This window comes from Notolabrus celidotus, chromosome 6 (assembly GCF_009762535.1).
Source record: "Notolabrus celidotus isolate fNotCel1 chromosome 6, fNotCel1.pri, whole genome shotgun sequence".
NCBI lineage: Eukaryota > Metazoa > Chordata > Actinopteri > Labriformes > Labridae > Notolabrus > Notolabrus celidotus.
The window spans coordinates 32,194,231-32,210,647 of NC_048277.1; the positions used below are offsets into that span (position 1 = coordinate 32,194,231).

The 16,417-nt window shown below is 38.6% G+C and overlaps 1 protein-coding gene across 1 annotated transcript in view; it reads left to right on the top strand.

The window, feature by feature from the left end:
- The first annotated feature begins 14,293 nt into the window (after positions 1–14,293).
- The window catches only part of lrriq1 (leucine-rich repeats and IQ motif containing 1), a 44,537-nt gene continuing 42,413 nt past the window's right edge, over positions 14,294–16,417 (top strand). The window contains exons 1-3 of the mRNA XM_034686488.1: positions 14,294–14,558; positions 16,005–16,101; positions 16,303–16,385. Of these exons, the coding sequence (XP_034542379.1) occupies positions 14,442–14,558; positions 16,005–16,101; positions 16,303–16,385 (297 nt within the window). The 5' untranslated portion in view covers positions 14,294–14,441. The remainder of the gene's footprint in view (positions 14,559–16,004; positions 16,102–16,302; positions 16,386–16,417) is intronic.

Below are 16,417 nucleotides of genomic sequence, written 5' to 3' on the forward strand. Positions count from 1 at the left end.
AGCTAAAATAATTAATTCTGGATTTTAACTTTTAATTGAATTCTGTTTCTTTTCTAACAGGGTCTGAACTCTTTCACCGCTGTAGTTTAAGCAGTGTTAAAATATTACAGCCTTTAGTTGGCCACTATGAGACACAAGCTGCACTATGGGAACCAAAAACACACTCAGTACAAAGTTGGATTACTTTCTTAATTATATGACTTTAATCTTTCAAAGTTGACATTCTACATACTGATGCAAAAACTATCTCTTCTCCATATGTTAGATTCATTTACAGGACTGTGGGTCTGTTTAAGTCAGATCTCCTGAGTGTGACAGATTCAGCTTTGCACAGAGGCAGTTTTGTTAAGAGTTTTGGGGGTAAAGAATGAGTCAATGTTTGTGAGTATTTTTCACCTCAAGCGCAAAAACAACCTGAAACGTCACGGTGAAATGGTAGCTATGACTCAAAAACTGAAACCAGGGCATGGGAGGGTCCCACACAAGTTCACACAGCTGAACTGAGACTGAATCAAGTTTTAGGACAAGACAATTACTCATAGTTCCACAATCACATAATCCCTCTGTGATGAAACACCAGTATCAGTAATTATTGTTTCCAGTTTATCAAAATTTGAGTAGAAATTTGTTTTGATCAGTCTCATTTCTCTTTTATTGACACTTTTTCAAGTGATAGAAGGCTTAAGACCTTGGTGCACTCATTGAACTCTGCTAAAACGTGGTTTTGAAATCACTGAGGAGACACCAGAAGAAGTAACAAGAGGCACGCCTTTTCCGTCTACCATCAAAAAGACTATCTCTCCTTAACATAAGCTTCTCTGCATTATAAGGGACACATTTTTTTATGTTTCAACTTTTTTTATTTTCAGAAAAAAGAGGTGCATTACAAAGGTACAGTCAAAAAATATAACACCCCCCCAACCCAAATCAGTCCTCTTCTTTCATAATTTAGACATTAAGAGAATTGTATACTTACATACATATACAAACACATCTACACATGAGTATTCATATGATATACAAACACATCAGTGTACCTAACATTGAAATCAAAAGGTAAATTTGCACATACATTTGGGGAGTTTCTGAGGGAACATTAAGGAAACCTTACCCAGATAAAGGGAGAAACAGATCATCTTTAAGAGAAACAACATGAAAGAGCTCCAATGCTTTGAATTGAAGTACAATAGGGATATAAATACAGCAGTCATTCATTTCTTCTTTTAAAATCCATGTGGAATCAACATAAATTGATAAAAATGGGTTTAGGTTTAATTCAGAAAGTATGTGTGGCAAACAGTTTTTGTTAAGAGAGTTAAGATGGCCCAACCTGAACTGTGTCATTCATCCAAGAGTCTATAAATTGACTGTTGTCTTTCTGGGATTAATTCAATTTCAAGTGAAGAATAAACCAACTATACTGCTCCCTTTTTTTTTCCACAAGAAAGCTGTGTTTATTTTTTCTGGCTAATTCATTGTAATTCATACAATTGTGCTTCAGAAAGGGAAGAGACCAAAGACCACCCATGTTTGTGTCCCGATCTGACCCAGTGCCCAGTGTGAGATGATATCCACCCATAGTGCATCAGGTGCATCAAGGACATTATTACATAAATCTCTTTTGCCATGCCAAAATGTGTGTGAGAGAGAGTGTGTATTTGATGCTCACACAAATCCCATTACTTCCAGTTCACAGCCCCCTGTTAAAGGATGGAGAGAGTACTCTGAGTACAGCTTCTTGTCCTCATTGTGCTAGAAGTCTTCTGCCTGCAAGAAGCAGTTTTCAGTGTCTGCAGGATTTCAGTGAGGGCGGCATAAGAAGACGTATTGATTGCTGCTAATAGCGCTTCCTCATCAGCAGGACAGCACAGAAACTCTGAGAGCAGTGACAGAAAACCATTCCTCATGCTATTAGTGAATGTACAATATACTTAGTTTAGCTGATGACACTGTAGTTCACTTAAATTATTATTGTACTGGCCAGTAAGCATTTAAAACACTGCTGGATGCATTGTCTTAGCATGACAGTCACCTGTCAGAGAGAGGGAGTACAGTTTCTGAAGACTTATATTTCAAAACTGTTCCTGAGACAATGAAAGAATTGCAGCCAAAGAAGACGTCAAAACATGAGAAACCAATCTGCAAATAATTATCATTGTTCTCTTTTTCTTCATATCATTTCCTTTCCAGAATTTCATTTCTGTGAATAAACTCTGAAGCCTAATCTGGTGGTAAACAGTATCAACCGTAGCTCAGTGTGCCACAGACAGAGTAATGTCACTGATATGAGCGGCAGTGTTCTGTTCTGAGATCAGTGAAAGCTTCAGATAAAGAAGAGAGCTACCAGTGCACTACTATAGTCATTATCAGAAGTCCAGAATAGGGAAGATGCTGATAGTGACTTTCATGACGTGTGGGTGTCTGTGTCGATGTATGCGAGTATGCCGTGTGTATCTCTGTGTTAATAGACCCCGGTATATAAAGAAATCAGGTCACCCTCGAAGAAATAGTTATGTAACCGTCTGACTGGGAGAATGCCTCTTTCTTTACGTACTATCATGAGACTGGCAGTGTGGTGTGCTGCACTTCGACCATGTGTTAGGCCTAGAAATATCACTTTACTTTTAAAGCTAGAGGACGATGGCCAAGGCCTCCCAGCCTATACGTTCTGTCACATATCACTTGACAGAAAAAGGGGAAGTTAAGACAGACAGAAAGCAACTAATGAGTCAACATTAAGACCACATGAAAATGAAAGACAACACAGACAGTTTTCTTGGCAAATTAAAAAAAATTACCACTTTATTTGGGCTAATATGACATTTAAAATCCTGTAATGTTGAAATATGTGTTCACTGCTACATATAATAACAGAAAATAACTACAGTCTCTAAGTTTGAATGTCAATTGAATGCTTGTGTTGTCTATTCATTGTGTGCATCTGTTGCTCAGTCTATACGTTGCTTCATTTGAATTGCATGCCGCTATAGTTTAATGATTGATAGTCACTATCTGATGCAAATGTGTACAGCACTGTTAAATGTTGTCCTGTTGTGTCTGCATGTGTCTACCTTGACATTTCCTCTTTGCTGCTTCCTGATTGTCTTGCGGCATGTATTTTATGTCCATGGCCACTTTCTCACAGACTGTCATGCCATCACCTTATATAGCATTTAGTCATTTTTAATCATATGGTGCTATTTGTAATTTTCTTTCCTTTTTTTGCGTTTTGGTTTCTCCTCTCCCTTTTTTATTTTCATTTCATTTCATTTGACTTTTTTGTTTGTTTGTTTAATTTTGGTTTTTATAGGGAGCCTTTTTAACATCTGGCAAAGGACTGCGGGTGTAAACTAGCCTTTTGGCTAATTCTGGCACATTTACAAAAAGTGAATTATTATACATGGTCCTTTTAAATAGAAAAAAAAACATCTTAACCCTCCTGTTATGTTGCGGGTCAAATTGACCCTTTTCAAAGTTCAAAAATCCCCCAAAAATTGTTTTAAATATTTTTTCAGTATGAAACTTCTTCTGCTTGGCTTAATAGGTGAAACCAACATATAAAATGAAAATGGTTGATTTCACATATTTGCAAAACCCCTCTGCATGTTTATAGATATACCGTTTGTGGGTCAATTTGACCCGGCAGTCAAAGTAGAGGGTATAAGGGGTCAGAAGTGTCATATACTAATTGTTTCTTTGCATCTGTGTGACATATTTCACCCCACTCATACACACACATGCACACACACATCCTTTTAACATGAATTTTCATTAAAAACAAGTGAGATGTCCTCATTAAACCATGATCTGTTAGAATTAAAGAACACCATTGCACTAAATATTGATTTAAGTGGTTAGTAATGGAGTTAATAATGAGATTAAAATACTGTTAATTGGGATTTTTTGGGGTTCTGACACTTTTGGATAATTGAATATGCCCCGCGTTAAATTGACCCAGGAACATTATTGCTGTTCCTGAGAAACGAACATAACAGGAGGGTTAATTGTGCTTCTGCAAAGCTTTAATAGTGGGACAAAGTTTTATTCATTTACAGCATATTTAGAGAAGTCAAAACCTCTACATTGTCCTCCGTCTGTTGTATTTTTCATTAGTAACTCACATACAGCTTGCTGGCCAAATCAAGAACAACTTTTTGGGGGGGATCATATTTGGACCTTTTATGCCTACACTGATGAGAGCTGAAGAGAGATAAAACATGCAGTAAATGTTGAGGGCAAGACTTGAATCGTCCTACCTGGGACAGCCACAAGAACTAGCCTCTGCAAAAGAGGAGCATGATCCATCTGTTGAGCTAAACTGGCGCCCCATGACAACCTTTTTAAAAGAGTCTGGTTCTGCTCGAGGTTTCTGCCTGTTAAAGAAAGTTATTCTTTGCCACTGTTGCCAAGTATCTGCTCATTTATAATCTAACAAAGTCTGTGTTCAAGCTGTGCTACCTGGTCCCTGCTATAAAATAATTCAGTTAATTTCTCTATGAAATAATTTCCATTCAAACACATCAGTGTTATATTTGCAGAGACTTAATTCATGGCAGATATGTTATGGCAGATACCTGACTGAGTGGTTGTTGTCACTGTTTACATGCATTTAATGGTCGTCTGTATCTTGCTTTATTCATCCAAACCTTGTCATGATGTGCTAGCTGTCCCTCTCCATGTCGTGACTCTTCCTCTTCCTCATCTTCAGTGTTGTTTGCTGCCTCCTCTTGTTTTCTAACAGAACCTGTTTTTGGTATTTTTACAGCTGGTTAAATGATCAACACAGCTGTCTCAGATGGAGCTTGTGGATCAGAAGGTCAGCTTGTTGACGACTCAGTGGGTGAGTGTGTACTCTGACATTATAACCCAAAATATAGTGTTACGCTTTAATAAAGAGGAAGGTTGAGGATGGGAAACAGAAAGTGTCTTTTCTCTCACAGCCTGAATTAAAGCCTGGATTTAACTCTGACATTGAATCAGGTGTGATATGTGTGTTTGATCCACTTTGTCCCTGGTTGTGAAATTAGAATAAATGCATTATCCCAGATGGAGCGTTGAATAGCAGGTACTTGATGTCCTCCATTCTCTGCTGCTGTTTTGATTTTGTGATGGTAAACACAGAGCCAGTCACAGATGGCGGCGTACCTTTCCTACCTGTTGAATTCTTCATGAACCAACTCTGACTTTGGTAACACAACCCCATCCGGCCGTCACAAGTTTACCCCTCCCACACCTCAGATGGAAAGTTAAGGCAGATTGGTTTTCACTGTGTCTCAGTGATGCATGTTCTCAGCCAATGGGAATCACACAGAGATGGCATGAATGGGCCAGTAAAGGTTCTGGTGCTGTCAGGAAAACACTGTCATAAGAAGAATAAAGCAATACTCACTTAAATGCAGATTGTACTACAATGAAAACTAAGAAATGTCACAGATGCTGTGGACAATTCATTTGGTACACTTAGCTGGTATTCATGCAATTCGGTGCACAGAACATTCAAGAAAAAACACCTTTACTGAAGTTGTAGTTTTTAGAGAGTTGCTGATTCACCTTTAAGTTCATGATGGAGGCTGTAGCTTGTGCTAGCTAGCTTGTTAAGCTGTAACGCCTTTATCTGACAGGTGTCTCTATTATTTTGTCTAAGCTTCAGATAAAGATAATGGTAGCCAACATCAGAGGTGTTCAACTGTATTTTGTACAACATCAGAGATTAGAGTTGCCACCCCTCCCGTCTTTCCCAGAATTGTTCTCTTTTTTCACCAGCTGTCCCGGGAAAATAAAAATCTCTCCTGGGACACAATTTGTCCCGTTTTTGGGGGAAAATACAAAAACCTCATTTGATTTCCATCGTTCTGTAGTCCAGAAAAGTCCCCCCGTGCTTCTACGGCTATTTAAAATTGTCTGTTTTCTTCCTGTCTGTGCGTATGTCACGCATGTGCCCTAGCATTCAAAGTGGCTTCAGCAAGGGAGGGAAACTTGATCGTAGAGAGACAGCAAGCTGAATTGACTGAAGTATTCCGCGCTGAGGTCTTCTTTTCACCAAGTTTTGGTGTCTCCATTTGAAATGGGAGGAGAGACGACTGACGAGGAAGGAGATGGAGCAAATACATGCAAGCCACCAGCACAAATTCAACCCATATACTAGTTACAATCGTGACTGGGCGACGCCGTCAGAGTTTGAACGGGTACGGCCGACCCAGGGAGACAATTTTCCCACCACATGCGTCTGGTGAAAATCTCTGTAAAATATGAAGGGAAACAAATGCATTAGAAATCCATGCAAAAACAAAAAAGCATCAAGCTATGGTATCAAACCAACAAAAACAGGCAGCCATTGCAACTTTTAGGACCAAGATTGAAGACGAGATTGCAGCGACAGAGCTTACCAGTGTCCTCTCTCCGAATTTTATGTTCATTTGGTCAGTCTGAGCCCTCCACCCCAAACAATTGGTCGATTGTTCCTTTTTTTTTTAACAAATCTAAGGTGGCAACCCTATCAGAGATATGGCCCGGTGTTGTTTGGATAAAAAAACTGCCAATGATTCAACATTGGCCATTAAAAATATATATATGAAATGAAAGGTTTGAGCTTGTAAAGGTAACTCTCATTAAGAATGTGGAAGAACCTTAGCTAACACCCTTTAATTGTCCTACTGAAGTGGTCTCTCTGGGATTGTTGTGAAGACACCTTTTCTCATTAATTCATCACCTCTTTGAACATTTCCCAATAAGTTTATGGACTCAATAACTACTTAAAAGTCTCTTTCATTGAAGCATGAATTTGAAAAATATGCTGAGTGTGAGTGTTTTAGGCAATGGCTATCTTTTAATTAAAAAAATAGCCAGCTTAAAGAGAACATCTCTGTAAGACACCCAATGAGTTAGCTTTAACATATTTTAAGCATTTATTTGATTAAAGCCCTTTTTTTTTTTCCCCAGCCGAATTTAGAATCCAAGTTCGTATCAAAGTGAATTAGCGGTGTAGCTGTGGCTCAGTGGTGGCCTCAGTTGTCTCTGAATTGGAAGGTTGGTGGTTTGCTCCCAGCTCCCACAGTCCACAGTGGCCTTGGGCGAGACATTGAACTCCAAATCACATATGGTGGCACAGCAGTGTGTGAAAGGGTAAGAATGGTATTGTTTGATACTGATGGTGCATTATATGAAGGAAAGCAGTGATGGGTTATAAAATGCAAACTAGTATAGCTTTGCTGTGATAGTGCATTCAGCCTCTGCCATCAGTGTTTGAACGCAGGGTGAATGCTAATAAGTGAATGTGATGTGTATTGTAATGCTTTGAGTGGATGGAAAGCCTAGGGAAGTGCTTTAAGTTGGATGTACTGTCCATTCAGTCCATCATTCTTCATCACATTTCTTTATATACTCACAGTATTCTGAACTTTGTGATCTTTCCTTCCTTTTAACATTACATATACACATATTCACATGCGCAATTTCTGGACTTCTGACTGTCGTCCAGACTAAAATAACGTTGGTATTTTAATAGAAACTGCATGTCTTGAATATAATGTGTACTTTTCTCTAAATCCACTTATTATAACATAATTTTTTCAAGAGACAGAATTACAAGTATCCCTTTGGAAGAACTATCTATAAAAATAACAATTGCTAGATACTGAAAATGATGAAACAAAATTGGGAGATGGAATTTAAGTTAAGCCAGAAAAACTGAGAAAGATGAACTTAAAGAGGTCACGTCGTGCAACTGTTCTCCAATCCAGCGATGTATTTAAATTTAGAATAACTATTTATAACTTCAAGTGACACACCGAACTCCGCAACTTACAGAACTTGAGATATATGCGTGTTTGTGTGTGTTATTGTCTTGAAAAGCTTAGTTTCACCCAGGGGGAAACAAAGAGTATTTCATGTGCTGTCTGGGAGCAGCTTTGAAGCACAGAGAAGCCTGTGTGTGCTGCTGTGATAGGCGAAGTGCAGCTCAAACCTGCTCTGATAAAACAAAAGAAAACAGTCAGCCGTGATGCAACAGTGACGTTCAGCCTCACAGCCTTGATCTAGCTTCGTGTGTGTGTTTTTTTTTCCACAAAAGTCAAAATGAGGCTGCGAGGCCATGTGAAGCGCTGATGGCTGGAGTTCGGATGGGTGAAATAAGAATGGAAACACTAGCTGGTGATAAATGCTATCTGCTGCCACCATGTTGTGTCTCATCTGAGTCAGGGTGTTCTAGTTTTTCCACTTTGGGTTACTTCAGGGCATTTTTCCTCTCACAGGAGGGATTTTTTATGGTCCCTTTTTATTCTTACTATCTCCTTTTTCTTTTGAGGAATTTAATCTCAGAGCTATAGGTCACAGGTTTAAGTTCTGGTGCTCTCATCTTCAGTTACAGCTCTTCTGCTGCTTGTGTGTCACAGTGATCTTATGTCATTATGTGAGCTTTGATTAGCTCTGTTGCAGACTTTATAAAAAGTGGATGTAGCACCTGGGTCTGAGAAGTCAGAAGCCAGCAATGAAGCGGAAGTCTTCACTGGTTATAAAACACGTCTGATAGAAGTGAGTCAGCCTACTATTCCATTAACTTGCAGGCTAAATAACCAATATTATGAGATTTTTATGCCCTGAACTGCTAAGCAAGTCTCATGAAATACAGCATGAAATTCAGTTTGTAAAGTATGCTCCCATTTAGAGTAAAATAGCAGGTAAAGTATGCTTCAAGATAGTGATTCCTTAAATGTGGGCTGCAGCCCCCCAGTGGACTGTGGAGGGGCTGCAGGTGGACAATGGAAGACATTTATCATAAATACTATTTCGCAGTTATTGTGTAGCTTTTAGTTATAACAAGTATGTGGATAGCTTTGTAATGCAATGCCATAAGTCCACTTTCATATGAGTTTTCTGTACGTCTATATTAGGGATGTTCTACAGCAGCCAGTTTCCTCGTTGTTTAAATGGAAATTAGAATTCTGACTAACCGATCAGTCTAATGACAAGAAGAAAACAGTCTAACTGAGCTCAGTTTACTTAATACAGCCCTGCACTGGGTCTGAGAGTCAGCGGGTAAACAATGTCTCATTTGTTTGCTGGCTAAGGTTAGCAGAGCTAGCACCACCAGCCTTCCGTGCCTGTGCTGGTTACTCATTGCTCCCATCAAGTGGTTATATGCCAGTTTAATGAGACACAGCCTACATACTGTACATCTTTACCTCCATTTATCAGATCAAAATATTGCCAAACTGGGCTATAAGATGGTATGTGTCATCTGTGCTTGTTTACATATGAGTAGTAGATCAGTACAGCGTTTTATGCTGCAGTTTATGGACAATAAATGCATTCATGTGTATGTGATACTACATAAACTAAAGAATGCAGTTAAAATATTTAACTCTTGTTCAAGCAGCAGTTTTTTTAGGATAAAATTATGTAGTTATTTAAACTATTAGTTAAAACCTATGTGTATGTGTTGGGCACTGGTGGCCTAGCGGTCTGAGCGCCCCACATACAGAGGCTATAATCCTTGTTGCAGAGGTCGCCGGTTCAACTCCTGGCAGCAACCTTTGGCTGAATGTCTCCCTCCTCTCTCTACTCCTCACTTTTCCTGTCTTTCTTCAGCTGTCCTATCCGTAAAGGAAAAAATGCCCCAGAAATCTAACTATAAAAAAATGTGTATTTTATTATTTTTTTATTATTTCTGTTTTGAGACAGGTTTGGGTAAAAGACATTTTGATTTCATGTAATAAAAGAAAGTAAGCCACTTTATCTTAATATTAGACCTGCTCCAAACATGAATATAAAAAGCTACAATGTAAAACATTACTGAATTGTTGCACAGCACAGGAACAGAACACGCACACAGGTAGTGACATCCAGCCCTCAAACGGACACACAAGGCTCATTTCAACATCATAATAGCTGCACTGTGGCTCTGGCTAACTCCTGGCTCTGGCTAACTCCTGGCACTGGCTGGGCTGGAGGTGGAGATGCGTTTTCAAAGAGAGGATTAGTTGCAGTAAAGCCTTGTCTCCTCTCTCACTATGAACTGTCCTGTGACACAAGGCCAAGAACTAGTCATGAGACCCAACCGAGAACATCACAGAGCTAACACCAACCTGAGCCAACAGCCAAGTGCTGTTTTTATGGTTTATTTTATCCCTCTCGGGCGCCATGTGGTTGGGAGTTTCTATGCAGACAGTACAACGAATGTACATGAACCATGAGAGGTCAGTATGTGACAGCTGTGTTGATGATTTGAATGTTTTATTTCCTCATTTTGTATTTCTTGAAGTAACAAGTGCAGTCGATCCTAATGAATGCATAGAATTTGTTATAAATACAAAAGTTTAACCTCTATGATATTTCAAATCAGGATTGGCTATTTCTGCAAAACTTTGAGATTCTGCAATGTGCACATGATACCCTAGGCTCCACAGTAAAATGACTATTGTGGATTTGGGAATCCAGTGGCTTTAAAAGTCTACAACTTTGAAAAAGTGTGTGTAAAGGAAGAATACAACCTAGAGGGTTTGTTACTGTAAGCCAGGAGGAGAATGGTCCCAGCCCCCAGCTTGTTAGGGGGGAATTCTGACTCCAATAATCCCACAGTCATTTGAAGCAGATTTAGAAGCACTAAACTCACACTGACAGGGTAATGATAACTCTACAAGACAATCCAAATCTGTGTCCGCTATTTTGTCATCCAACGAAAGGAGACATAATCTCAGTTAGGAGGGTGCACAGGATGAACTGGTTGAACTTCACCAATTCACTCCACTGTTGTGCACACTGAGCTCTGGAAATTTGTGAAGAATTACCGTGAGATATTGGTTGCTCATGCAGGCAAGAATTTGATAAGATAAGAGTGATTAGGCTTATAATGGGGCTCGTGCAGGATTAGCTTGCTTAAATATGTTTCCCCCCTCACGTGCATCTAACATGTCTTAACTACCATCAGGTCTACGTACAAGTCGCCTTACTCTCAGAAGCCTTTAATCTGGATCAGTGCATTGAGAAGAATCATCCATTTTCCAGGACTGGGGTTTGAAATGTCAGCTGGAGTTCATGCATGAGAAGTACTTTAATTCTTCTTTTAGTTGCATGGATTCAACAAGGTCTCTAAGTGAGGAAATTAATGTTGAAGAAGGCCAAAAAGTGCAATCTACTGATTGATTTAGTGCGTCACAAATTTGAAAGTTGCACCCTTGTGCATTCTAAATAGGCAATAAAAAAGTAAAAGAGTAGTCTGGGGGAGGGGGTTGTAATTTTTCCCTCCAATCCTTTCTTTCGTCAAAGCCCCCAGATGGAAATGATAGGCTTGATAGGCCCAATGGCTGCCAAGATAATGGCTACAGATGAGTAACAGAAAACCCTTGACAGTGTAAACACACGGCTGCTATCCAAACCTCTGCTGCGTTTGGGCCGGAGCCGCCATTGACTGGCGTAATCTGCTGTGTAAATCTGCAGCTTGGCCCTGTCTGGCTGCTGTCTGGGTTCCGTGCACTTGGACAAAAGCGACGAACACCTTGCCCACCGACAAAGGCCCTGGTCCTAATTGGAGTGGACAAGGCTTGCTGATGGAGCCTTTTTGAGCAATTGAACTTGGTCAATGATTCTTAGAGGACCTAATGAAACATAAGGGACAGGCAGTTTGACTCCAACAACGGGGGCAGCACCAAAGTGTCCTGCTTCTGCCCGTCAGACAAAGACTGAAGTCGTGCCGTGACCCGTGATGACCCGTATGAAAGCTCTTCTTGTCCCTGACATGTGAAGATTCTGATCATGTTGACCTTGTTGGCCACACAAGTGATGTACATGTGCTGCCTTTCATTGTCGTTGTGGAATTCAGTTTTGGCCCTTTGAAGGAAAAATTGCACCTATACGGCGCCATTGTGTTGTTTTGTTTTCATCCTGGGACGTCACGAGACAGGAGAACAGGCCTTCGTGTGTCTCCTGAGCATGGAGGACACGCTGTTCTTCTTTGAAACTCTGAGGAAGGAGACTGGGTTCCTTTTAGAAAGCCCTTGGGAATGTGTATGGGAAAACCTGTGTGGGCTACTGGAATCTCCTCAAAGAGAAGGAGTACAGCACGAGTGCACAGCTTCACCACGGGAGAGAGGAACCGGTCTTTGTGATGAGAAATGTGGTGGAAATACTGTGCATTGTTCACAGCCAAACACTTTTTTTGTTCTTCTGGTCTTGTGACTCACCTACAAGGTCTTAGGCTCCTTGACCCCTTCTAGCTGCCCAAAATGTCCCCACACAGGTTCATGACACTGCATTTTGTGTTCACTAAGCAAAGCTGCGACAGAGCAGCTCTTCAGTTCTCACATCACTAATTGCTCCCTATCATTTCACCATGTGGAGAGGTTTAACAAGTGATGTGCCATGATGTACAATTTAAAACAACATTTAATATGTACTCAGAATCAGAATTAGGTGTTTTGCCAAGAAGGTTACAGGACATTTGGCTTGCCTAAATTCAGCTTAAATATTGAAAATGACAACAGAAGTATTGTATATGTAATTCATGTATTAAAAGAGCTATTAGGTTCATACAGAAATATGCATGATGTTCAGAAGTAGTGTCCAAATTTCTCACAACGAAACAATGATCCTTAAAGGGTCTTTCATAGTATTTGGTCCTATTTGTTTGAGCAGTATCAAAACATCAGTGTCTAATTTGAACTCTTATCCCTTAGACTGCACTGAATGCACTTATTTTATTTACATATATTTTTTATGCATCTCTCTTTGTCATATGCCGTGTGCATGTTGTATTTATCTAAGATTAGATTAGAGATGGACTTCAGTAAATCAGGAGTGAACTCTTGTCTTTTCATGAGCTTGAAAATTGTGATCATAAAGAATGATTACCTAAAACCAATATGTGAGGAACTTTAATTTTGTTCATCAAATTTGCAGATCCTGTAGTCAAAACATTACTCTTCTCTTTGCTAAATGTGTCCCTCAACATATGGAAGTGTTATTTTCTAACATAAGAAAAATCATATACTGCTCCTTTGACAAAAAGAGAGGAAAAAAGCCATATCACTCATCAAGGAATCTTTGCTACTTAAAATGCAAATATAAGCTGTCTCTGAAGCATGTGTTTAATCACTTCATTTTACAATCTTCCTGCAGCAGCACTTTCAGGAATGAAAAACAACCATGTAGGAATAATTAAACTCTATTCATCAACATATACTTTCTTTTGTAGGTCAACAAGAGGAATTAATAATAATTTCAGCATCTGAAAACTCCTCTTCAATGTTCCCCTTTGCCCTTTTCTATATAGACACTCTCTATTTCACTGCAAAATTGTCAAATATAATTAAAAAATGTACTCTACCAGTCAAAAGTTTAGAAACACCTTCTCATTCAAGGGTTTGCATTTATTTCAATTATTTGAAACACTGTAGATTAATACTGAAGACATCAAAACTATGAAAGAACATATATGGAATTATTTAATTCACAAAAAAGTGTTAAACAAACCAGAGTATGTTTTATATTTTAGATTCTGTAAAGTAGCCCCCTTTTTCCTTCATGACAGCTTTAGACACTCTTGGTATTCCCTCAGTCTGCTTCATGAAGTGGCCTCCTGGAATGGTTTCTAATTAACATGAGCCTCGTCCAGAGTTCATTTGTAGAATGACTTGCCTTCTTAAAGTGTTTGAGACCATCAGTTGTGTTGTTCAGAGGTAGGGTTAGTACACAATAGATAGCCCTATTTGACTACTGTTGTAATCCAGATTATGGCAAAACTAGATTATTTCATAGTTTTGATGTCTTCAGTATTAATCTACAATGTTGAAAATAGTTAAAACAAATAAAAAAAACATTGAATCAGAAGTTGTGTCCAAACTTGTGACTGGTAGTGTATGTAAGTGATATTTTTGTGACATAAGAAAAAGCATATACTGCTCATTTGACCAAATACAAGCTGTCTCTGAAGCGTGCGTTTAATCACTTCATTTGACATCTTCCTGCAGCAGCACTTTCAGGAATTAAAAACAACCATGTAGGAATAATTAAACTTTATTCATCAACATATATTTCCTTTTGTAGGTCAGCAAGAGGCATTAAGAATAATTTCAGCATCTGAAAACTCCTCTTCAGTGTTCCCCTTTGCCTTTTTCTATATAAACACTGAACAAACATTAGTCTCTATTTCACTGTAAAAATGTCAAATATAATTTAAAAAATGTATATTTTAATATAACGTAAAGTTAAACAGCCCTTTGCCTGACCCGTGTCTTGAAGAACTCATTATAAGGACACTTGAATTATCCCTTCGCTTTTCGCACAGTATGTCCCTCGACAGGCCACGCAGCGTCATTACCATGGAGACAGAAGTATCAACGAGACGCCAGAGGACCTTTTCTGGTTTCTTGTTCTGCCTGCTAACAAAATGTTAACTTAGCTTTTCCATGAAGACATAATACAGATCATTTCAGGTCCCTTCAGAAACCATGACGCACGTTAATGATATATATGACGCAATCATGCGAGAGCTAAATAACACTGTCATCTGTGATACTGATGAAACCACAGGAAGGCTGGAAAGTTCTTCATTTCACGAGGAGATGGTAAGTATACAACCTGAATGTGTCCAGAGCCCTTACATAAACATATTTAATTACAGGTGTTTACTTTAATTGAGCAGGTGCTACATTTAGCAGCTTCCGTGTACGTCACGAGCCTGCCATCAAGTTCCAATTGAGGCATGATTAGTGGCTCTTGGCACGTGACATAAAACTTTATGTATTGTATTATTCTCTAAGTTCAAGTTTCTCAACAAATTAAAATAAATAACAACCTGACGTGACAACAATCCTTATAGGGTCTTTCATAGTGTTTGTTTGTATTTGTTTGAGCAGTATCAGAACATCAAGTCAGTGTTTATTGTATCCTGGTATTACTTGGCATGCCTCAAAGTAAAGTATGTTAAATAGTAAAGAAAAAAACAAACAAAATATAAATAGTAATTTCAATAAAATACAACAATACTTGCAAAAACAATGCACATAATACTCAAGTAGGCCTACATTCATACCTGTATAGCCTACAGATGAATGCTTTATTTTTATTTAACCAGGTAAGTCATTAAGTACAAATTTTTATTTCCAGTGACGACCTGGCAAAAGGCACAGCCTTTTGAGGGGTAAAGGGTCAGGGATAACAGTAAGAAACAAACACAAAAGACAAGTTAAAGATGACAGGACAGAACAGAGCAAACAACAAACAGCGTCAGCAGGAGTCCAGGATTAAAAGCATTGAAAGCAGGTGCAGGTGTGTTTTAGGGAGTCCATGAAGAGAGTTCCTGAAGGCTGATTTTGAGATGTAGTGGACCAGTTTTAAAGTTTTCTGTAAATTGTTCCAGTCTGTGGGCACAGCAGACTGAAATGATGAAAAACCCAAATGATCAAGGACAAGGAGGAACGATAATCCATGCAGACATGAAACAGAAGATTAAATGGATAACTTGAGTTACATTATACCCAGAGCAGCCTATATTAGATTAAAGGGAAATGTTAATAGACAATAACATTATATAAAACTCAGACATTTACAATTGATTTTGAGAAGCCCTTAATTGAATGTATTCCGCCGAGATGTAACTTCCATGATGCTGAATAAGATAATCAGCATAGATGTTTTTATTTTCCTTTATATGATGATTATTTATCTTTTGATTTGCTTATTTTTGTGTTCACGTTTATTTGTTTTATGCACTCTAACCTCTTAACGGCATTGTAAATGAAAGCGTATGCCCTCAGTGATTCTTCAAGATTAAATAAAGGTCGAAATGATGACTAATGAACTGATTATGGAACATTTCATATCCAGCTACAGACTGAATGTAAGCCATATTATGGTATTAATCATCCTTACCACATTGACTATAATATCAATTTTCCAGTTTCTTTAAGTGAGATTAATCTCCTGATGTGGATTCATTAAAGCCTAAGAGGACTACACATTGCCATACTTTACATAAAAGTAACTAACATAAAGCATCTTTCTTACTACAGGATGAAGATGAAATACCATCATCTCTTCTCAGCTACTTCGAACGCTCCAAAAGCAGAGCAGCAGTGTGTGAAAAGCTCATCCTGGAGGAACCTGAAGGTATGATAGTCTGTGAAACTGCAAGCACACATCATGCAACTTCAATTTTCTTTTTTGTGGGCTACAAAGAACTTATACATTTCTATATCTTTCACTACACAATTGTGCGTTTTAAAATGTATAATATAAAAACGTTATCCCAATGTAGTCTTGTATCCTTTTAATGGTTAATACCTGTGTTTTCTTTGCATTTCATTTAAGACTTCTTTGCATCACATCACACTGAGGACATGATGAATGTGCCTAATCGGCTTGATGAGGACATGATGAAACTGAATGAACAGGTAAACATTTAATGTCTCTCTCATTCAAAACA